This window comes from Danio aesculapii, chromosome 7 (assembly GCF_903798145.1).
Source record: "Danio aesculapii chromosome 7, fDanAes4.1, whole genome shotgun sequence".
NCBI lineage: Eukaryota > Metazoa > Chordata > Actinopteri > Cypriniformes > Danionidae > Danio > Danio aesculapii.
Genome location: NC_079441.1, coordinates 43737173 through 43761403, shown reverse-complemented (window position 1 = coordinate 43761403; position 24231 = coordinate 43737173). Strand labels below are relative to the sequence as shown.

The window sequence follows — 24231 nt, the reverse complement described above, 5'->3', positions numbered from 1 at the left end:
CAGGACACCATCACCCCCTCGTCTGCACTCCTCCAATCGCCTGAGTCAACAGCCTCTCCAGAACCAGAACCCATGATAATAGAGTCTGGAAGACTGACATCAGCGGAACGACAGAGGAGGCTGACCCGGGGTCTGTGTCTATACTGCGGTGTCAGTGGACACACCCGTATGGAGTGTCCCCTTCGTCCCATTCGGACTTCAGTGAGTGTATTCAGTACGAATATTGAACAATGTAAACCACTTACTACCACCGTACAAATAACTACTGCCTCTATTTCTCTCCTTGTCACAGCCCTCATCGACTCCGGGTCAGCAGGGAACTTCATCTCCCAATCCCTCTGTCGTCAACTCCACCTCCGTACTGAGGCGTCCTCGCATATATACCAGATACAACCGATAACCCAGTGCACTCGATCTTCGACCCGTATCCATCGACAATGCGAAGACATCCTTCTTCAAGTGGGGTTGTTACATCAAGAGAGGATTCAATTTCTGGTTCTGGAGGGTGCAAATATGGACATCATTCTAGGGCGCCCGTGGCTGGTGAAGCACGATCCCATCATCTCTTGGGGCACAGGAGAGATAAAGAAATGGGGATCTGGATGTACACCTGCCTGTTTTCCAAATCTCCCTCTTCAAGGTCGGAACCCCATTTCTTTGTTTGCAACATCGGTCGAGAGCCCTCCTGAGAAGCAGTCTATCCACATTCCTAAGGAGTACAGCTCCTTTCATGATGTCTTCTGCCCCAAGAGAGCTTCCCAGCTACCGCCGCATCGGCCATGGGACTGCGCGATCGACCTAGTTCCAGATGCCCAGTTGCCAAGAGGTAGGATCTACCCGCTCTCGCTTCCAGAGAATCAGGCAATGGAAGATTACATAAGGGAAGCTCTGAGTCAGGGGTACATACGTCACTCAAAATCACCAGCCGCCTCAAGCTTCTTCTTTGTGGCCAAGAAGGACGGAGGGCTGCGTCCATGCATCGACTACAGGGTCCTAAATAACGGTACAGTAAAATACCGATATCCCCTTCCTCTGGTACCAGCCGCTTTGGAACAGCTCCGAGAAGCTAAAGTCTTCACTAAATTGGACCTCCGCAGCGCGTATAATCTGATAAGAATACGTGAGGGGGACCAATGGAAGACAGCATTCGTGACCCCTACTGGCCACTATGAATATGAGGTCATGCCTTACGGTCTGGTCAACGCCCCCTCCGTATTCCAAAACTTCATTCATGAAGTCCTCCGGGAGTTTCTTCACCACTGTGTAATAGTGTACATAGATGACATCCTCATTTACTCCCGGAGTGAGGCCGAACATCGCCAACACGTTGCGGAGGTCCTACACACATTGAGAGAACATCACCTCTACCTCAAAGCGGAGAAATGCTCATTCCACCAGAAGTCGATTCATTTCTTGGGATACATCATTGACCAAACCGGTATACGTATGGATGGGAAGAAAATTGAGGCTGTTCTATCCTGGTCAGAACCCACTTCCATTAAGGAGCTCCAGAGGTTTCTTGGGTTTGCTAACTTTTATAGACGGTTTATCAAGGACTACAGCAGGATTACATCACCTCTCACTAATCTCCTCAAGGGTAAACCCAAAGGACTGGAGTGGACCAAAGAAGCAGCCGCAGCCTTCCGCCTTCTTAAGAAGGAGTTCACAAGGGCCCCACTCCTGACTCATCCTGACCCAAATCTTCCTTTCGTGGTGGAAGTGGACGCATCCACCACCGGCGTCGGGGCAGTATTATCTCAACATCATGATACACCGCCCCGACTGCATCCCTGTGCCTATTTCTCTCGGAAGTTGAGCCCGGCGGAGCAGAATTACAGCATAGGAGACAGGGAGCTTCTAGCAATCAAGCTAGCCTTGGAGGAGTGGCGTCACTGGTTGGAGGGAGCCAAACATCCGTTCCAGGTGATCACAGATCACAAAAACCTCCAATACATCAAAGAGGCCAAGAGACTATGTCCACGTCAAGCCAGATGGTCACTTTTCTTCTCACGTTTTGATTTCTCCATTTCCTATCGTCCAGGACCCAAGAATCTAAGAGCAGACGCTCTCTCTCGTTTACACGAGCATCACGATCATGAAGAACTCCCAACGAAGATTCTTCCCGAACACATCTCCATTTGTCCGATCACCTGGAACGCTCCTCCAGTCGTTGCCACTCCGGAAGCCCCTGCTCCGCCGGGATGCCCTCCTCATCGGCAGTTCATACCACCTGAACACCGGGTAGATCTGATCCACTCCTTACATACCTCGCTAGGCACTGGACATCCAGGGATCAACAATACTCTCTCGCTAGTATCCCAACGATTCTGGTGGCCAAACATGGCAAGGGATGTGAGGCAATATGTTCAGGGCTGTAAGGACTGTGCCCAATCCAAGAGCCCACGTCATCTACCCGCTGGAAAGCTCCATCCCTTGCCGATTCCGAACCGTCCCTGGTCACACCTAGGAGTGGACTTTATCACTGACCTCCCTTCGTCAGAAGGTAATACCTGTATTCTAGTCATAGTAGATAGATTCTCAAAGTTTGTCAAACTAATCCCTCTGAAAGGTCTTCCCACAGCCTTTGAAACTGCCGACAATATCTTTAATCAAGTCTTCAGGTCATTTGGTATTCCAGAAGATATTGTGTCGGACAGAGGTCCACAGTTCATCTCACGTCTATGGAAAGCCTTCTTCAAGCTCCTAGGTGTGGCCGTCAGCCTCTCTTCTGGATATCATCCCCAAACCAACGGGCAGACAGAGAGGAAGATTCAGGAGGTGGGACGGTTCCTGAGGACCTTCTGCAGTGGTCACCAGAACTCCTGGAGCCAGTATTTGGGCTGGGCAGAATATGCCCAAAATTCACTGCGGCAACCCTCCACCGGACTCACGCCATTCCAGTGCGTCCTGGGCTTCCAACCACCGCTCTTTCCCTGGGATGGCGAACCATCTGATGTCCCCGCAGTGGATCACTGGTTCCGGGAGAGCGAGAGGGTCTGGGACGAGGCTCATCAACATCTGCAGAGGGCAGTCCGTCGAAGCAAGGTAACCGCCGATAGGAGAAGGTCTGAAGAACCCAGATACACACCCGGACAAAAGGTGTGGCTATCCACCCGGGACATACGCATGCGACTGCCCTCTCGCAAGTTAAGTCCCCGATTTGTTGGTCCCTTCACCATCGTGGAACAGGTTAACCCCGTCACCTACAAACTACAATTACCCTCTCACTACCGTATTCACCCTACATTCCACGTATCACTCCTGAAACCCTATCACGATCCTGTTCTTCCCTCCACAGAGCCTGACCACGAAGAGGAACCCCCTCCTCCACTGCTCCTAGAAGAAGGAGCCGTCTACGCAGTGAAGGAGATCTTGCGTTCCCGACGTCGTGGTGGCCAGTTGGAGTACCTGGTGGACTGGGAAGGGTACGGCCCCGAAGAAAGGACATGGGTTCCCAGAGCTGATATTCTCGATCCTAGTCTCATGGTGGAGTTTCATGAGAGCCACCCTGAGTTCCCAGCGCCTAGAGGCAGAGGGAGACCACCACGGCGTCGGAGGTGTCGGCCCTCAGGAGCGGGCCCTGGGGAGGGGGGTACTGTCATGGATTGGTCAGGCTCTCACGACCCCCACTCACGAAGATCACCATCACCTGACTTCTAATGAGCACACAGCTGCATCACATTCACGAGCACCAGATAAAAGCACAGCACTCCAGTCGCTCATTGTCCGGGCTCGTCTCGACGAAAGCGGACAACTGAGCGACCACTCAGCGTAGTCATCCTCAGCTAAAACAAACGATTTACTTACCTGTTCTCTTTGTATTCCTCCTAGTCTTCCTGGTCCTCCCGAATCGTCCTGTCTTCCAGTCCTTCCAAGTCTGTGTCATCCTCTGTCAGCTGTATCTGGTGTGTGCTGTCCATCCTCGTGTATTCCTGTTACCCAGCCACGGAGGAAAAGACCCCAACATCATTCCTGATCCTCCTGGCTATCCTTCATGTGCTCCTTGTTGTCATTTAATAAACACCCTAACGTTTCCTTACCTCTGTCTCCTGTCCGCTTCATAACAATTACACTACACGCTTTTCAAAAATGTATATGAATATTTTAAAAGCAGTGAAATTTGACAGAAACCATGGTCAGCAGTGTCAGAGATTTTTATTTTATTTTTACTTCAAGTTGCAATATTTGCCCTTTAAAATTGATTTACAGAGACATTTTACTGTTTTTAGGCAGTTTTATAATGTAATTAGATTACATTTATTTTACCAAAATAAAATATGATCATGCCTTGATTTTTAATTATTTAAATAGGACAGTAAGGTCTGACTTTGCTTAGACAAAAGTCTTGTCACTTAACAGAAATAATGTACAGTATGGAATATAAAGTCATGGAAAAAGTGGAAAAAGAATTAATATACTGTATGTGTATGACTCCCATTATATTGGACGTCTGCATCCAGACATCTCTGCAATCACTCAAATAACTTATTAATAAAGTCCTCTGGAATAGCAAAGAAAGCGTTCTTGCAGGACTCCCAGAGTTCATCAAGATTCTTTGGATTCATCTGCAGGGCCTCCTCCTCTATCTTACTCAAGGCATGCTCAATAATGTTCATGTCTGGTGACTTGGCTGGCCAATCCAGGAGCACCTTGACTTTCTTTGCTTTCAGGAACTTTGGGAGGCTGAAGTATGAGAAGGAGCGCTATCCTGCTGGAGAATTTGCCCTCTCCTGTAGTTTGTAATGTAATAGGCAGTACACATGTCTTGATACCTCAGGCTGTTGATGTTGCCATCCACTCCAATGTTGCAGATCTCTTGCACACCGCCATACTGAATGTAACCCCAAACCATGTTTTTTCCTTCAACAAACTTGACTGATTTTGAATCTTGAATCGATGCGGGTTCCAATAGGTCTTCTTTAGTATTTGTGATGATTGGGATGCAGTTCAACAGATGATTCATCGTAAAAATCTACCTTCTGCCAAAATTTAATACAAACATATTAATATGTTGGGAGAAAAAAAATATTAAAATGTTATATACTGGAAAAAATCAAGTGAAACGTAAAGAAATATTAAATTTAGCAGGAATTTTGTAGTTTGTAATTGTATTACTGTATTTTTTGCAATAACTTGGATTTAAATGTATTGTGTTTATATTCCTAAAGATATGTAGTGATCGAACTCTTATTTTAATGGATAGAACTGTTTAATAAAATCGTTTTGTTTCAATGCACCAAAAATTTGTGAATTAATTAGTCAAAATTAGTAAACTTTGTTAAATAGAAATTTACAACAAAAAAAAATATCTATTTTCGAAAGGGGGTGTGTGTGGCATGGTGGCTCAGTGGTTAGCACTGTCGCCTCACAGCAAGAAGGTCACTGGTTTGAGTCCCGGCTCAGGCCAATTGGCATTTCTGTGTGGAGTTTGCATGTTCTCCACTTATTGGCGTGGGTTTCCTCCGGTTTCCCCCACAGTCCAAAGACATGCGCTATAGCTGAATTGGGAAAGCCAAGTTGAAAAACATGAAACAAAAAATATGGGAAAAACTGCTAATTCACAGATATTATTTACAGTGTGACATTAACATTAATGGAACTTTACTGTAAAGTGTGACCAAATTTTTTTTTACAGGCTAGAGCTGAAAAATTATGACAAATAAAAATACTGTTCCACATATTTTAATAAGGTTTATTAATATGAATTTATAGAATACATACACAACTGGTCAGATAAATGGCACACCATGATCTGGCTACAGTCAAACCTTGACTTTAATCTAGCACTTTATGGAGAGACCTCTATTGTAATCACCGATGTAATGAAATAAAGCTCTTAGTTACATAATTTCAGAAACCAGTCAAAGAATGTGTGCGCTCAAGAAAATGGTTTTCAGCAGTGACTAATCTAAACGCCTCTGACTGGTTACAGCTAGTCTTTTCAGTCATTTTCACATTTTGCTTTAAGCACAGCTGTTATGAGTTGTTTAATCATGCTGAGGTTTTTATTTATTTGCCCCCTTATCTTGAATGTGTGCTGCCTTTTTTGTGAAGCGGCATTTTGCTGGCATTCCTTGCACAAGCCTGTGATCATTTCCAACCCTGTGATTGGTTACAGCTAGTTCAGCTGAAAACTCTTACATTTTTATTTTATTTTATTTTATTTTATTTTATTTTATTTTATTTTATTTTATTTTATTTTATTTTATTTTATTTTATTTTATTTTATTTTATTTTATTTTATTTTATTTCAGAATGACTTCACTTATAGTGCTGTACTAGTGTAAAGGACCTGAGAGATTATTTATAGTTAAGGGTCTTGATTCCAGTTTTTCATTAGTGCTGGCGGTCAGAAAAGGCACACATTTATTATTAAGTTTGATATTTATTTTAAAATCAGATCTTGCTGTTTTATATATAAAAAATAGCTCTTTCTTTGGGAATCATAGATTAATAGCATTGAGCTCGTAGCACTAATCTCCAACTGCCCAACCTTTAATACAGCTCCTGACCAATATTTAGCTTTAGCTTAATGCCTGCTTTAAAACATCTCCTGCTGTGAAGAGAGATTAAACCAACAATACAAGTAGAAGCTTTATCATACTGAGCATGTCAAACATTGCCTGGGGTTTCATCTTTCTTTAGGATATGAATAGTGCATGACTGACAGTATAAGGAGACTTTTTGTGATATGACAAAGTTTGGATTTTCACTGCAGTTATACACTTATTCTACTGCTTGGTAGAATTTGCATTTGCAATAGAGATTGGTGAAACATAAGGGCAGTAAACCAGCAGTGCCCATATACTACTTATGGAGGGTCAGCGTCCCACACATTTTGTGTGTTCCAACATGTTTCTAGATTAGCTGGTTCAGATGTCTGATTTGGATTATAGCTAATCATTATTTGATGAATATTTACATTGGGTCACAGACTGAGGTCATTTTGAACACTTGGATTTGGTTTTATGTTGATTAATTTCAGAGCAAACTTGTGCTATTAAATTCATCATATACAGTTAAAGTCAGAATTATTAGCCCCCCTTTGATTTTTATTTTTATTTTTTTTATTTTTTAAATATTAGCCAAATAATGTTTAACAGAGCAAGGAAATTTTCACAGTATGTCTGATAATATTTTTTCTTATTTGTTTTATTTTGGCTAAAATAAAAGCTAATTTTGTTCTTTAAACACCATTTTAAGGACAAAATTATTAGCCCCTTTTTTTATGATAGTCTACAGAACAAACCATCGTTATACAATAACTTGCCTAAGCAAGTGCAAGTAATATGAGACATTCACATATCTTTTGTAGATGTAGAACACGCATAAAGTGGCTACATAGAGAAACATTTCATGCGCTGCAGAAGTTTGTGGGTGTTTAACAGCGGTTTGACTGATAAATATAAATTTGTAGCTAAATTGGTAACAGTGCCAAATAGCATTTCCCATTGTTTACATCCTTTCTACAACATAACCCTTTATACTATGTAATGAATTTTAACAAATAAAATACTTACATGTTGTGGCTCAGAATCCACAGCATCGTCTATTATAGTTGAAACCGCTCATTTGAGGAGTTTTTTAGCTGAATCCAGCACTGAACTGGGAGAGATTCTGGAGGCTGTCCTTTGTCAAATGCTAGCTATATATTTTATATAATTCTCTGGAACATAATTAAAATTAAACTGTAAGCACTTCTCTCTTTTTGTCGTGTCTTTGGAAGCCCAGAAACAGAATGAGCTCTGTGGAAATTACAGCGTTTGGACGGCATTTTAGCTTTCTGTTATAACATTATAGCGCCTCTGTGGCCACACACCTTCGCTGTGAATCTCCTATGTGCATAACCTGAAGGGTTTATAATCTCATTAATCTGGATGTATTTTTTTGTAGTGCCCAAACTTTGTTCGCTGTATGCTTTGCTAAGCTAAGCTAACTGTAAAAAGCCAATGTCTCCCTTTGCATTGAATTTGAGCGTATTACATTTAGAGATGTTGTTTATGTTCACACAGCTACATTACACATCAACTAAAGCTTAAAATATGATATCGTAGTGGACCACCCCTTTAAGATAAAATCTTACAAAAAAATGTCATCATCTCCTCCAGGTAACTCTTCCCTGTCAGCCTCCACACTGGTGACTGTACACATTCTGGATGTAAATGACAACAGCCCAGTACTGGTGGGCGATTATTCCTGGAAGTACCTGTGCACACCTCGCTGGGAGGACCAGGCTCTGGTTCTGGCATCTCGGGACAGCGATGGCCCTCAGCATGGAGGAAGGCTCAACTTTTCGCTTCGCAGTGACGCCACTGTCCGCCGCACATGGAAACTCACCCCCATCAATGGTTCGTGTATCTCTCTCCTCTACCTGTTAAGCAATAGTTGTGTTGAGTGAGAAGGGACAAACCCACTCAAGAACTACATGACCCATCCTTAAGAACCTAGTCTGTCAGTCATTTTAAAAAGCACACGCTTCTCCAAGTGTATAATTCCCGTAATGTTCCCAAACCTTCAATAATCACAATAGCGCTGACACCAGTTGCGCTGACCTCCGCTAGCAATGACGTCAATGTGGATAAAATTAGAGATCTGAAAACAGAAAAAAAAAGCTGTTCGGTAGATGTAGCGTCCTGGCAGTCAAACTGAAACGTCATCTGAATTGGGTATAATGCTTACCACCCGCTGAATCACACACACATACAGCGCAGAGTGTACTGACAAAGAAGGAAATTGCCCTCCATGTCTAGTGTCTTCAGATGAATCTGTCTTGGACATAATAAGCGTAATGGCTCTCGTCCTGATAGCTTTAGGCATCATTAATGTGCCAAGCTGATGCCGGTGAGCAGGTTGACTTAGTTGCAGTGTCTGAGTCATGAACCAGAATCAAATTGAATTTGTTCAGCCCATTTTTTCTTTTCTTCCTCATTCTCTGGCTCAGTATTTCTCAGTCGATGTTCCTCTTGTTAATAGGTTAAAAGGATTTCTGTGGTGACATTGGGTAATTATGCTGCTCTAGTTTATTATTCACAGTTGGGGCCGGTTGGTTGAGAGGTTAAAATTGTACTTCCATTGACATTTCATTTCATTTATTCTTCAGACATCCAATAGTGTTTCCTTTTTTCCCATTTTCTGCTCTCTCTCTCTCCTCCAATTGTAAGTCATTTAGCTTTACCTGATCTATCACAGAAGCATGTGGAGAGTGATGGAAAGGAATGACGTAGTATGGTGTCTGTAGGTGGCAATCTATATTACACCCTGAACATGTCTTTGCTTGTGAGCTGTGTGTCCACTCATGACACGAGCAGATCTTTCATGTCTGATAAAACCTTGTAAAGGACAATTCATTCATTCATTCATTCATTCATTCATTCATTCATTCATTCATTCATTTTTCTTCTGCTTAGTCTCTATTTCTGCCACAGTGGAATGAACTGCCAACTTATTCATTTATTCATTCATTCATTCATTCATTCATTTTCCTTCGGCTTAGTCTCTATTTCTGCCACAGTGGAATGAACCGCCAACTCATTAATTTATTCATTCATTTTTCTTCGGCTTAGTCTCTATTTCTGCCACAGTGGAATGAACCGCCAACTCATTAATTTATTCATTAATTTTCCTTCGGCTTAGTCTCTATTTCTGCCACAGTGGAATGAACTGCCAACTTATCTATTCATTCATTCATTTTATTTCGGCTTAGTCTCTTTATTAATCTGGGGTCGCCACAGCAGAATGAACCTCCAACTATTCCAGCATATGTTTTCCGTAGCGAATCTCTCATTTAGATTAGAGTTTGTTTACATTAAATAACATAAGTGTCCATTTAAAAATGCACACGTCTATAATGAAAGCATTTAATTGCTTTCCTAACTGTTTATGCTTTAAGACATAATTTGTTGTGTTTAAAAGAAAACCCACCAAGATCGACATGTTTAGATGTTGTTGTTATTATTATTATTATTATTATTATTATTATTATTATTATTATTTTTATTATTATTATTATGTGTATATGTCTGTCCAAAACCCAGTGTGTCCACATTCGCTCCGCTTCAAATCGTGTGTACAGAATTCGTTTGGGAAACAGCGTCTATTTATCACTATGGAGCAGCTGATATTCACGCACCACTACATGACATGCCGTTTTATATTTATTTCTTTTTTGTTTTATAAGAGTTTTATATGTCTAAATAAAATGAAAGCAAAAGAACAGATTCAAACAAGGGGAATCACCTGGTGTTTTGGCAGTATGGGCTGCATACAGGGAGGATTCAATGTTAAGGATTTAATGTTTATTGCCACCCTTCATAGAAAGATTAAAAATATGGGAGAAATACGGGAAAATACCTTTACGAGATGGCAGCAGGATAGAATTGTAAAATATGGGAAAAACGGGAGGGTTGACAGGTATGGTTTTGACCTCCTTTGTGAGATCTTTGTCCCAGTCTCATAACTGAAAACTATGCATAGGCCTATTAGGCCCTGTTTACACTAATGCTTTATTGTTTTGAAACGCATAAGTTTTGCTACGGTTACGCCATCCGTCCACGCTACGCCGGAGTTTTCAAGCGCCAAAAACGGAGCGTTTTGGAAACGCTGGAGAGGCTGTTTTCATTCTAAAACGCTGCTGCTCCGTCTCAGTGTGGATGGGGGGAAAACGGAGACATCTGAAAACAGAGGCGGGGCTGCAGACATTTGCCTCCCTGATTGGAGCTTTTCCTCAATATTAAGTAGCCTACACACACAGTTCAGTCCTGCATCCACTTCTTGTAAGTTCAGACTTTGCAAGTTTGATATGGAAAAACACACTCCTGAGGACATATGTCAGGTAAATCTTCAAAGGGGACAGTGTACTTTATAACCTTTTTCACATCATCCTAGATACGTAGGTTGTTTCTTAACAATAAAATGAAAACATGATATGAGGAACTGCTATTTTCATTTTGATATAACAACTTAACAGACAGCAGAAATGTTGAGGCGTCGTGCTGCATATATGAGCGTCATCTTCACTGTATGCATATTTATAACAAAACAGAGCCTATAACATTACTGCCTCCTTTCATTTTCATTGAAAATACAAAACATACCCTCTCTTTTGCTGAATATCAGTTTCAATAATAAATAATGTCCATTATAAAAGTATAACATAAAATAAGTTTATACAATATAGGAAAAAAAGGCAAACAATCAGTCAATATACAGAATGTATGTGCTTACATTAATTATTAACTTATCTTTGCGCTCAGCCAAAACACGATACCTGAGAACAAGTAATAGATTCAAAAGACCAAAGTCAGGGAATATGTCGTTAGATATAGACATCAAGATAAGTTAAATGTCACGTTTAACAAATATAGTGAGATTAGATCCAGCGGTAGATCCTTGATGAATACAGCTCTCATCTGGGTAGATATGCTGCAGCGCATGCCAGAGTGTGTGTGTGGTCACGTGATGTGTGTTTTCACTGTTTTAATGTAGACAGAGAGTTGTTCAGAAACGCTGTGTGAATCGCTAGTGTGGACGTGGGTCACTTTCATTCTAAAAAGCCGTTTTAAATCTGGTTTTGTACCATCAAGTAGGTTTCTCAGAATGATGTGAAGGCCATGGGCAACATATTGGCCACCTCTGACAAGAGAGATACTTGTGAAAGATAAACCTGCACTGGTTAAGTACTGGTGTCCCCTTTAGTCCCTTGTTGACTAGTACATTAAAGGACTCAAGTGTCAAAGGACACTAGTGGGGCTTCTTGGACTGTTGATAAAAGTGAGCAGAGCTTGATAACACCCTCTTGTTTACTGGACTGAGTTTTCGCTTCTGCGTCACACAGACAAATCCCGATTAGGCCCAGTCAGGAGTTTTTCCATTAGATTTACTCAGCAGCATTACACTTGACCACTTAACCCACCTGTTCTCTTAGAATTCTGTGTACACCATTCGCCCTTCAGGTAAAAAATGACTCTTTTCTCCTAAAATAGGTGTTTGTATCTACATATAGCCTAAAAGTAAAGTCAAACTAGATGATGTGTGTGTAGTTTGACCTACGGAAATATCTAAAATAGCTAATCAGAGGTTACTAATTACAATAAATATCCCTCAAAAAAAACTGAAAACTGAAATATGTTGTATTAATAAACTAGATCTAATGAACAATAAATATATAAATGACCGAAGCTTGTATTACACTAACTAATTGAAAAAGTTGACCCCCCTGATCATCAATGTATAATTCCCACACTGTGTAAATGTATTATATGAAACTTACAATGTTTTTAGCTAGGATGTAGTTTAAATGACTGTACATTTTCATTTAATTTCGTTAAAAAACACCCCATGTGATATTGTACAAAGAGAATCATTTTGATTTCACCACCAAAGTCTTATATCCAAGGTCCTTACTATCCTAACCAAAGCCCAAATTTGTGTTCATGACATGCTGATTCACAACCTCTGGAGCTTGGGAGCAGACTGAGATGCGCCCGGTGTCAAGCACCTGTGCATTAACATTGTTCTTTATGTGTAATCCTTCATAGAAATGTCAGCTGAGTTTTCATTGTTTCTACAGACACCCACACCAACCTGTCTTTGAATGTGCCATATCTGCCTCCAGAGGTTTACATCGTACCTTTTACCATCTCAGACAGCAGCTCTCCTCCTAGAAGCACATTCATCAATCTGCCAGGTAACAAACACACACTAACTTAGAGCTGAATGAAGGAAAAGGGAGCATGTTTGCATAAAGAAGGAAACCATGCACGTCATTTGATTACAATCATACGCTGTATTTATCGGTTGTCTGAACAATGTGAAATTGGCTCACTGGAGACCGTAATATTCAATGGAGGTCACAAATGGTGTGTTTAATTTTAGATCTCTCAATATGTTCCCCCGACACATGAAAACGCAATTCAGCCACATGTCAATGGCAAAACAAGCAGAGTCACGTCATTCAAACAAGCATAGTCACGCATTATTAGAAATGTAAAAATGGGCTCAGTGACTGTTCAGGCTGTTTTTATTAAACAACTTAGCTCTAATGTACCCAGTATCTGAAATTATGCAATTGTTCTCAGCTTACTGATGTGAGGTTGTTAGTATCTCAGATGTAACTTTTTTCCTATCAATTTAAATTTAGATTTTTTTTTTAAATCTGAATGGAATATTATAGTATATGTTATATATTATAGAGGTATGTGCCAAAAAATTTAATATCGAGGAAAAGTCCATTTATTTCAATAATTTGTTTCAAAAAGTGAAGCTTATGTGTTGTACTCTATTAGTTCACTACACACAAAGTGAAACATTTCAAGCCTTCATTTCTTTCAATTTGAATGATTATGGGTTAAAGATGAAACAATCCCAAACCCAGTATTTCACAAAATTAGAATATTTCATGAGACCAATAAAAAAGGATCTTAAATGCATGTTGGCCTTATGAAAAGTGTGTTAATGTACTTTATTATGTCCTCAGTAGGGCTGCACGATTCTGGCAAAAATGTGAATCACAATTTTTTTTTTGCTTAAAATCACGATTTTCTCACGATTCTGTAAATGTAAAATAAAGCTTAATATGATTAGCCTATTATTATTGTTCATTCTCAAACATATGGTAAAACAACAATATTAGGCCTATGTGTAGGTCTACTGTTGCTTAAAATGCTACATTTTGTACAGTCATTATGATGGACTTGAACAGACTTTCAATTTGTCCTGTTTGTTAATTCACAGTAAAATGATGACATCAGAATATAACTATTCATAAATATGAAGTTGAATTATTATGTTTAAGACATGTGCTTGTCATCTGTCATTGACAACATTATTAGACCATTTGTTTTCACTGGTAAAATTAGAATTTTGTCATTATTAGATTCCTTCTTGCATTATATTCAACATTATATATAGGCTAGGGCTGTTATACTGACACAGTAAACATTTACATTTACGCGCGCGCGCGTTCTCGGTAGTAAGTAAAAGCTGGCAGTCAGCTCACGTGTGATTTCGCAGCCGCGAACACATCATTACATGAAGACAGAAATGACATTTTTGGGTGAATTATACCTTATAAATACAGTATGTGACACTTTTAACACCATTTGAAGGTTTCAATGTTGCTGTGAAGACTTCTGCGGCCGCCTTTTCTTCTCTCCTGACATTAAAAATATATTTGGCTGAATCATAGAAAAGCTGAATTAAGATCGTGTGTAGGGTCGAATTGAGATCGTGATCTTTTTTCGATTAATTGTGCAGCCCTCGTCCTTAGTACTTTGTTGGGCCTCGTTTTGCGCTAATTACAGCATCAAGGCGGCGCAGCATGGAGGTGATCAGCCTTTGACTGAGACAGGGATTCCATGGTCCTTAAACCAGGTACTGGTAGTTTTGGCACTGTGTGCAGGTTCCAATCCTGCTGGAAAATAAAAACATCGCCTTCAAAAAGCTTGTCTGCAGCAGGAAGCATGAAGTGCTCTAAATATCCTGGTATAGAGCTGCATTGACTGTGGACTTGATAAAAGACAGTGGTCATCACTGACTGTAAAAACTTCACACTGGACTTTAAGCAGCTTGACTTTTATGTCCCTCCGCTTTCTCCAAACTCTAGGATCTTGATTTCCAAATGAAATACTTGGCTTTCATCTGAAATGAGGACTTGGGACCACTGGGCAACAGACCAGTACTTTATTCTTTAGCCCAGCACAGACGCTGCTAACATTGTTTTTGGTTCAGGAGTGGTTTGACATATTGAGTTCTACAGCTATAGCCCATGTCATGCTGACGTCTGTATTTGATGGTTCTTGATGCTCTGACACCAGCCTCAGTCGCCCTTGCTTGACAATCCTCTCAAGGCTACAGTCATACTTGTGCACCTTTTTCAGCCAAATTTTCCCTTCCTCTTAACACTCTATTAATATACATAGATACTGCACTCTGTGAGCATCTAGTTTCTTTTGAGACTTTTCCCCCTTATGGAGGGTTCTAATGATGATCTTCTGCACAACCCTCAAGTCAGCAGTCTTCCCCATGATTCTGAAGCCTACTAAGCCAGACTGAGACAATTTCAAGGCTTTGCATTAATTAGTGATCTAGATTGAGACACAGGGAGCCTACAATGTTGAACTTTGTCATGATATTCTAATTTTGTGAAATACTGGATTTGAGTTTTTTCATCTTTAATCCATAATTATTAAAATTGAAAGAAATGAAGGCTTGAAATGTTTCACTTTGTGTGCAGTGAACTAATATAACACACAAGTTTCACTTTTTGAAACAAATCACTGAAATAGACTTTCCTTTGATATTCAATTTTTGGCACACACCTGTATTAGATATTAGATGTTGCTGATCATGATTACTTACCAAATGTATTGTATCGTTACTGCTTACAAATTACATTATGACAATTGGGTAACACTTTAGTTTAGGTCACAATTCATACTGTTTACTACTGTCTTATTACTTGCCTATTATTAAGATATTAACAGTATATTAGTAGTTATAAAGAATGATCTCATTCTACATCCCTAATCCCTTACCCAATACCTAAACCCAACTTTTACCTTATTACTATTAATAAACAGCTAATTAGTAGTTTGTTAAGCTGGTAGTGTTAGTTAATGGTTTGTTAATACCATGAATTGTGACCCAAACAAAAGTGTTACCAAAAATTGTATTTATTTTGTATTGTATTGATAGTGTCTCCGCAGTGTATTATTATATATTTATGAACAGAATTTTTAATCAATTTACTGTATTGAGTTATAAAGCTGTAATATTAGTAGGTCATTCAAAGTTTAAATTCCAAAACAAGCAGTGTTGTTTTAATTACTGCAGAAATACCAAAGCAATTACCTTGACCTTCAGTTACAAAATCTGTAAGCTAGTGCTGTTCATTTTTGTCTCCGCTTGTTCATGCACACACATCCATTGGTTTAATAGCTTCTCTCCTGAAACATCCTGTTCACACAGTCTCCAGTGATGCATAGCACGGCCACAGGTGCATGGCATCTCTCTCTCTCTATCTCTTTCTTCTTGTCTGACTTTCCTGCCAGCCTCCCTGAGACCTCATCCATGCAATCATCTTCACCTAGTGCTCCATATGTCCAATTTCCCCATGTGCAGCCATTGATTGTCTAATTCAGTTAAAAAAACGAGCTTAGTGGTCATTGTTTCTCTCACAGTGACGGTTTGCCCATGCAACGTGAGGGGGAACTGCAGAACAGCACCAAAACAGCTGGAGGGCATGCCCACCATTCAGTCAACAGTGGGCATCCTGCTAGGAACGCTGGGAGTTATAGGTGAGACGTGTGCACACTCATTCAGTACATCCTGAGGTGATCGCAAACAGAAGAGGATAACACGATTTGCGCTTCCTGCAATCACATTTGATGTTCTTGTTTACAGGCGTTATACTGATTGTTATATTCGTGAGACTCTCCTACCAGAATGCGACACCACCAAACAAAGACTGCCAGGAACGGGTGCCGCTCAATGTGTCTCTGTAGTTATGGAGGTCTTTGGAGACTACTGGGTCATTTTTTTCATTGAATCAATTGATGTTTTTTTTCTGCTTAAATTTCAGTTTGAGTACTGTTGACATGTTAGGTAGTAGTAGACATATATGTATTAGAGCAAGTGTGATAGTTCTGTGTTGTTTATTTTATTTTGTTATGCTTATGGTTAATTATGGTTATATTATCATTTGCTAGCATAATCCATTATGGTCTATAAAAATATGTTAGTTTTTAAAGATTATTTCTCATCTCCTTTGAGCTGTAGGATCGATGAATATTCAAATATTTGAGAGCGTCCTTAAGGTGGGCCTGCACGGTAAAATTTTTGCTGTCGTTCAAATTCATACATGAATTTTTCCCATCAAGGACATTACGGTGGCGCAGTGGGTAGCACAATCCTCTTACAGCAAGAAGATCGCTGGTTCGAGTCCTGGCTGGGTCAGTTGGCATTTCTGTGTGGAGTTTGCATGTTCTCCCCCATGTTGGCGTGGGTTTCCTCCAGGTGGTCCAGTTTCCCCCACAGTCTAAAGATATGCGCTATGCAATAGGTGAATTGAATAAGCTAAATTGGCCATAATTTATGTGTGTGAATGCAAGAGTGTATGGGTGTTTCCCAGTGTTGGGTTGCAGCTGAAAGGGCATCCACTGCGTGAAACATATGCTGGATAAATTGGCAGTTCTTTCCGCTGTGGCGAACCCTGATTATAAAGGGACTAAGCCGAAAAGAAAATGAATAAATGAATTTTTCCCATCAGAAGAAGTCATGTGGAACTTATTGATGCTCATATGGTCATGGTTGTGCAGTTGAACGAGCTGACCTGTCGATTTATCTGAAGTTGACCTATCAGGAAGGTAAATCCACTGAACGGTGAGAGTGGTATGGTGTATCATGTACGACAGAATCATTAGAGATTATGGTTTACAGCAGATTATGTTGTAATTCACATTATAATTCACACACACACAAAGTGTACTGGTTTTGTGTACATTCACAGGTCATAATAGTTGGTATGAGAAAGAAAGAAAGAAAGAAAGAAAGAAAGAAAGAAAGAAAGAAAGAAAGAAAGAGGGAGGGAGGCTCTGAAAGCAATTTTTCTCTCTGTCCATGTTTTCTAATATTGTGTGATTGTTTTGAAATTTGCAGGGTCCTAAAATCATGTGGTGTCACTGCATTTGAACGATTTTAACATAAATTCACTTATGACATGTGGACATACTGTCTTTCAACATCAGGATTTACACCAGGTATGCTTTTGGTTGCTTATACACATAGGCCGCATTTACACTGCAGGGTTCAAGTGACTTAATTTTGATTTTCTCCCATGTGGCACAGATCGGATATGCCCCATGAACTTGTAAGCAGGAAAAAAATCACGTGGATTTTGATTTACTCAAATCAGATTCAGGCCTTGTTCATATGTAGAAATTTATCCGATATGAATCGGATCTGTGTTCTTGTGTCTGCAGTGTAAGCAGTTAGATCGAATTTTTACCTGTCAATGCAAGGGGGTTTGAGTAAGCTGTCATTTCTGCAATACGGGCCCACTGTGTATACATACCCAGGTCTATATTTCTGGGAAACCACAAATATGTACCCAGAGGTACGTCTGCAAAACAAATTATATGGGGCTGTATTATGCCACCAGTGACTTCTGTACCTTTTTGTTGCTACCACTGACTGCTTACTTTTGTATGGACAGCTTTTCTGGTGTTACCAGATTGCCCAGTAGCTCACCGCATACACTGATGAACTTGGGATGTGGAGCGAAGTGGACTGTGACAGGGTTCGAGTCTGGTGAAAAACGGTTCCAGAAACCAGGTAAAACCAAAGCAAAATACAGTGCATCTGGAAAGTGTTCATGGTATTCACAGAAAGTATTTTTATGTTACAGCCTTATTTTTAAAAGGGATTAAATTCATTTATTTCTTTAAAATTCTACACACTATAGCCCAAAACAACACTGTGAAAAAAGATATTATGAAATTGTTGCAAATTTCTTTAAAATAAAAAAGCTGAAAAATCACATGTACATAAGTATTCAAAGTTATTGCTCAATACTTTGTTGATGCACCTTTGGCAGCATTTACAGCCTCAAGTCTTTTTGAATATGATGCCACAAGCTTGGCACATCTGTCTTTGGAAATTTTTGCCCATTCTTTGCAGTACCTCTCAAGATCTATCAGGTTGGATGGGAAGCGACGGTGAACAGCCATTTTCAGATCTCTCCAGAGATGTTCAATAGGATTTAGATCCGGGCTCTGGCTGAGCCACTCAAGGACATTCACCGAGTTGTAAAGCCACTCCATGGATATTTTGGCGGTGTGCTTTGGGTTCATTGTCCTGCTCGAAGATGAACCGTCACCCCAGTCTGAGGTCAAGAGCACTCTGAAGCAGGTTTTCATTCAGGATGTCTCTGTACATTGCTGCATTCATCTTTCCCTCTATCCTGACTAGTCTTCCAGTTCCTGCTGCTGAAAAAAATCCCCACAGCATGATGCTGCCACCACCATGCTTCACTGTAGGGATGGTATTAGTCTGGTGATGAGCGGTGCCTGGTTTTTTGGCATTTACTCCAAAGAGTTCAATTTTAGTCTCATCAGACCAGAGAATTTTGTCTCTTATGGTCTGAGAGTCCTGCAGATGCCTTTTGGCAAATTCCAGGTGGGGAGTGGCTTCCGTTAGGCCACTCTACTATACAGGCCTGATTGGTGGATTGCTCCACAGATGGTTGTCCTTCTGTAAGGTTCTCCTCTCTCCATAGAAGAACGCTGGAGCTCAGACAGAGTGACCATCTGGTTATTGACTGCCTCCGTAAGACCTTTATCCCCCGATCACTCAGGTATGATGGCCGGCCAGCTCTAGGAAGAGTCCTGGTAGTTCCACACATCTTCCACTTACAGATGAAGGAGGCCACTGTGCTCACTGGAACTTTCAGAGCAGCAGAAATTTTTCTGTAACGTTCCCCAGAATTGTGCCTCAAGACAATCCTGTCTGGGAGGTCTACAGACAATTAATTTGTCTTCATGCTTAGTTTGTGCTTTGACATGCACTGTCAACCCTGGGGCCTTAGACAGGTGTATGCCTTTTCAAATCATGTGCAATCAACTGAATTTATCACAAGTGAACTCCAATTAAGCTGCTGAAACATCTCAAGAATGATCAGTGGAGCTTAATGTACCTGAGCTCAATTTACAGCTTCACGGCAAAGGCTGTGAATACTTCTGTACATGTGATTTTTCAGGTTTATTTTTAATAAATTTGCAACAATTTCAATCTTTTTTCACATTATCATTATGGGGTATTGTGTGTAGAATTTTGAGGAAATAGATGAATTTAATCAGTTTCGAAATAAGGCTGTAACATACAAAAAAAATGTGGAACAAGTGAAGCACTATGAATACTTTCCACATGCACTGTATAGTAATAGTAATAAATAACAGGCTGAAAATGTGGTGAAATCTAAAAATGTGGTAAAATCATGTGGCTGTGGTATCTTTTCCTTTTTTTTTTTTTCTTTTTTTCTCATTCACTAGTGGAATTGCGAAAACTAAAAACTGCAATCAGATGTAGCTCTGGGTACATATTTCCCGATTCCCAGAAATATAAACCTTGGTACATATCCACAATGAGCCTGGGTTGCAACATTTACAGTACCAATAAATAGAGCAGTTCTAGACTATACAAAACTGCAGAGCCTTTCTGTTTTTAGTACATTGTTGCCATGTGGACACAGATTCATGAGGCCTTCAAAAATATCTTTCTTTAAAATGAATTTCTGTCATTTGTTATTATTGTACTGCCATATATTTATAATGTATTTGTGCAATAATGAATACAGCAGTGGTGATTAAAACATTTGGACTGATGATTAAATATTGTTTCCCCTCTCTGAGTTGCATGACTGATTTGTTCAACGGACAGAAGCATGCTCTGTTTATTCCATAATTTAAAAGAGAAGAAGATAGACTGATACTGAGAAAACAGGAGAGAGCTTAACCACATTCATGATATTTTGTTGTTGTTGTTGTTGTTTTTTCAGGCCATCTTCAGTTCAAACTGTTTTAGAGAATCATAATCCCGTCCCCTAGGATAATAACCAGGCTGAAACAGTTTCACATTTAGTGAGACAGGAAAGATTACCCACAATCCCTTTTAGCAAGCCATCTCCTGTTTATAGTGAGATGACACTGGCAAACGTGACCTAGATGACCTTATGCTATATATAGAGATTCAATGTGCTAAAAATAGCCAACGCCACTGAGTGACGCCAAACAGCAGCCTTCCCACTTCCTGCTTGTTTGGCATTGAACACATAGCATGCGAGATCTGCTCGTGTCCCCAGGTGTTTATTTTTATTTATTTTTTTATTTTTTGGCACATCACCTCTTGCACTTTCTCTCATGTCGTGGCTGATTCTTGCCAGGAGGTAAAACTTCACATGCAGCAGAAAAACAGAGCAATCTCTCAGGATCTTCTTCATGAGTGTTCAGCTATTAAAGCACAGGATCATAATAACACGTCCAAGGTTGCTCATATATCAGAATGTTCCAGCAGTCTGGGGTGGAAAGAAAGAATCGCAATGTCCAAAAACAACACGCTGATTATTTACCTTCAAGCAGAGTTCCCGACACAGACGGTTTCAAGACGTTCCCCAATGTAATCTCAAAATATAACATGTACGCAAACATTACAAAACATGGATTGCTTTTGGAACTGTCAACATGTTATTTTGCTGTGAATTACCCCATGAGGGATATGAATGGTTTAGGTTGTGTATTTATGAAGGGCAAAAAGCCCAAAAGAATATTTACAAAATGCTCCAGCCATTCATAGGTCAAGCCTAATAATACTGCGAAAGGCAAGGGCTATATTTAGATTCTCTGGCCTTGTTTTAGTTCTCTTAGGATCAGAATGGTACAGATGGCTAACAGGCCAGATTACACTATCAACCAACTGTGAGCCTTTTTTCCTTTTAACCTCCATCAGCGGTATGTACATTTTGTGTTATAAGAAATAAAATATAGATTTGTTGGAAAGGCATGCTTCTGTCAACATTTTGGCAAAATTCCAAACATATACCAATACCTACAATTCACTGTGTTTTGTAGATTAAATAAATACTATACAGTACAAGTAATACGTCAAAATACACTTACTAGATTTGTCGGCTGATGTCACTAGATTTATCAGTAGATTTGTCACTAGATTTGTCGGCTGACGTCCATGATTTGAATCTCCCGTTCAACCACATCCCAAAGGTGCTCTATTGGATTGAGAACTGGTGACTGTAGAGGCCATTTGAGTACAGTGAACTCATTGTCATGTTCAAGAAACCAGTCTGAGATGATTTGCGCTTTATGACATGGCGGGTTATCCTGCTGGAAGTAGCCATCAGAGATGGGTACACTGTAGTCATAAAGGGATGGACATGGTCATCAACAATACTCAGGTAGGCTGTGGCATTGACACAATGCTCAATTGGTACTAATGGGCCCAAAGTGTGCCAAGAAAATATCCTCCACACGTTGATACAAGAAAGAATGGATCCATGCTTTTATGTTGTTGATGCCAAATTCTGACCCTACCATCCGAATGTTTAAGCAGAAATCCAGACTCATTAGATCAGGAAACGATTTTTCAATCTTCTATTGTCCAATTTTGGTGAGCCTGTGTGAATTGTAGCCTCAGTTTCCTGTTCTTAGCTGACAGGAGTGGCACCCGGTGTGGTCTTCTGCAGCTGTATTATCTATTTTTCTGACCGTTCTCTGTAAACCCTAGAGATGGTTGTGCATGAAAATCCCAGTAGATCAGCAGTTTCTAAAATACTCAGATCAGCCTTTCTGGAACCAACAACCATGTAACATTCAAAGTCACTTAAATCACCTTTCTTGCCCATGCTGATGCTCGGTTTGAACTGCAGCAGATCGTCTTGACCATGTCTACATGCCTAAATGCATTGAGTTGCTGCTATGTGATTGGCTGATAAGAAATGTGCGTTAATTAGAATATGGACAGGTGGACCTAATAAAGTGGCCAGTGGGTGTATATTCTAGTCTACACAAAATTGATACAGAGCAAGATTATTTAAAGAATAATTGACTGGTTTACAGTATCTGTAAATAAACAAAAGAGTGAATAGCCTGCTTATGAATTCCTCATGTTGAGTGATTATTCTGTCTGTTATGGGTCCCGTGGCATTAGGTCTTCCCACTAGCGCTAATAGAACTAGTGCTGAAGTTATTTGCCTGGACAATGCCTTTTTTAACATGTGATTTATTTGCAGTTGTAGGCTGCAAAGACCCTTGAAATATCTAATAAATAATTAATTTAATAATACATAAATAATTTGATATTAGAACTGTTTAAATGATTAAGAACTGTCAAGACCTGCATGGAAACACTATACATGTTCAATTCCCTGAATGTCATTGGTGTGAATATTAGTCAACCGATAAGAATCAAATATTCAACAGCCTTCTAGTTCATGATTAATATAGCATACTTCCTTGCGTAATATAACAATCTTAAAATGTTTTTAATATCAACCTTAAAATGAAAACTAGTATTTGTTTTATTTATTTATTTTTAGATTTTGCCAATGCATGGGTTGTTTTTCTGAGACACCTGGTATTAGCGCCTAGTAGCTGAGAACTGGTGGGAAAAAAAACTAATAGATACAAGCTAAAATGGTTCAGTTGCTTTTAATTGACAGATGCTAGAGGCCACTGTCTTTAGAATCCTTGTTAAAGCAGCTGACTCCCATGCAAAGAATCACCGGTTCAATGCCAGAGTGAGTGAGTTATGTAGGACAGGTCGGTTTCATTGGTGCCGTGACCCGGATGGGAGTGAGGTTGAGGGGGTCAATGTAACGAAGGCCAGCTAGTGAAGTGCAGGTAAAACCTCACTCCCCTGATCTCAAAAAGTGCTCTAGCGACAGACACTAAAGGTCGAGGTCTTTAACCTCCTTATTAGAGCAACTGACTCCCATGCATAGAGTCACTGATTCAATCCAAGCTCAGAGAGATAATTTGGTGTAGGACCGGTCGGTTACACTTGTAGCTCCACTAATTGGACATTTCACTTTTAAAATGTTGTAGATGGTGTAAGTAGCTACTTAATTTTTACCACAAGACACATTTTCAATACGCCTGCACTGGAAAATCTGTCTATCTGTATGAGTCCTGTAGTGATTTGCCAAATGTCTCAGTCAGCTGTAAGTCCTATTTCTATTCTCGGCCAGGAAGAGTGCAGCTGTGAACTCTACGTGAGACACATAAACACGTTTCAGGGTGATGAAGTACCCATGATGCTGCTGGTTTGCTGAAGATGACTTTGTGGAAAGTATTCGTCATTTCCAGAGCTGGACAGTGTTCCTTTTCTGTTACTGTCATTTCTATTTTCCAGAGAACATAAAGGTTGCTCTTATCATTTGCTGTTTGCACATGTGGAGTCAGACTGTTAAACTGAAAGCCACGTTGGTCAGACCAGCATGAAGATCGGCCATCTTTGTTCCTGCCAGTTTCATCAACACTCTTCCACACTGGGCATGCGCTCACACTTGGGAGGGATTCAACATCAGCAATGCTCTGCATCTTTCTATTTATAAACCTATTTAATCTATCCAAAATGAGCCAAGTGTTCGCCTGCCTGATTAATTTAATAGGGCTCGGCCACTTAGCCTCTCTCCACTTCTCCCTGTCGACCCGTCTTGTTTACCGC

General features: G+C 40.1%; 1 protein-coding gene across 1 annotated transcript in view; it reads left to right on the top strand.

Annotated features, from left to right (window-relative positions):
* cdh16 (cadherin 16, KSP-cadherin) overlaps nt 1-16624 on the top strand; it is a 75260-nt gene extending 58636 nt beyond the window's left edge. The window contains exons 15-18 of the mRNA XM_056461985.1: nt 8109-8348; nt 12569-12685; nt 16179-16295; nt 16402-16624. Of these exons, the coding sequence (XP_056317960.1) occupies nt 8109-8348; nt 12569-12685; nt 16179-16295; nt 16402-16502 (575 nt within the window). The 3' untranslated portion in view covers nt 16503-16624. The remainder of the gene's footprint in view (nt 1-8108; nt 8349-12568; nt 12686-16178; nt 16296-16401) is intronic.
* The last annotated feature ends 7607 nt before the right edge of the window (nt 16625-24231 follow it).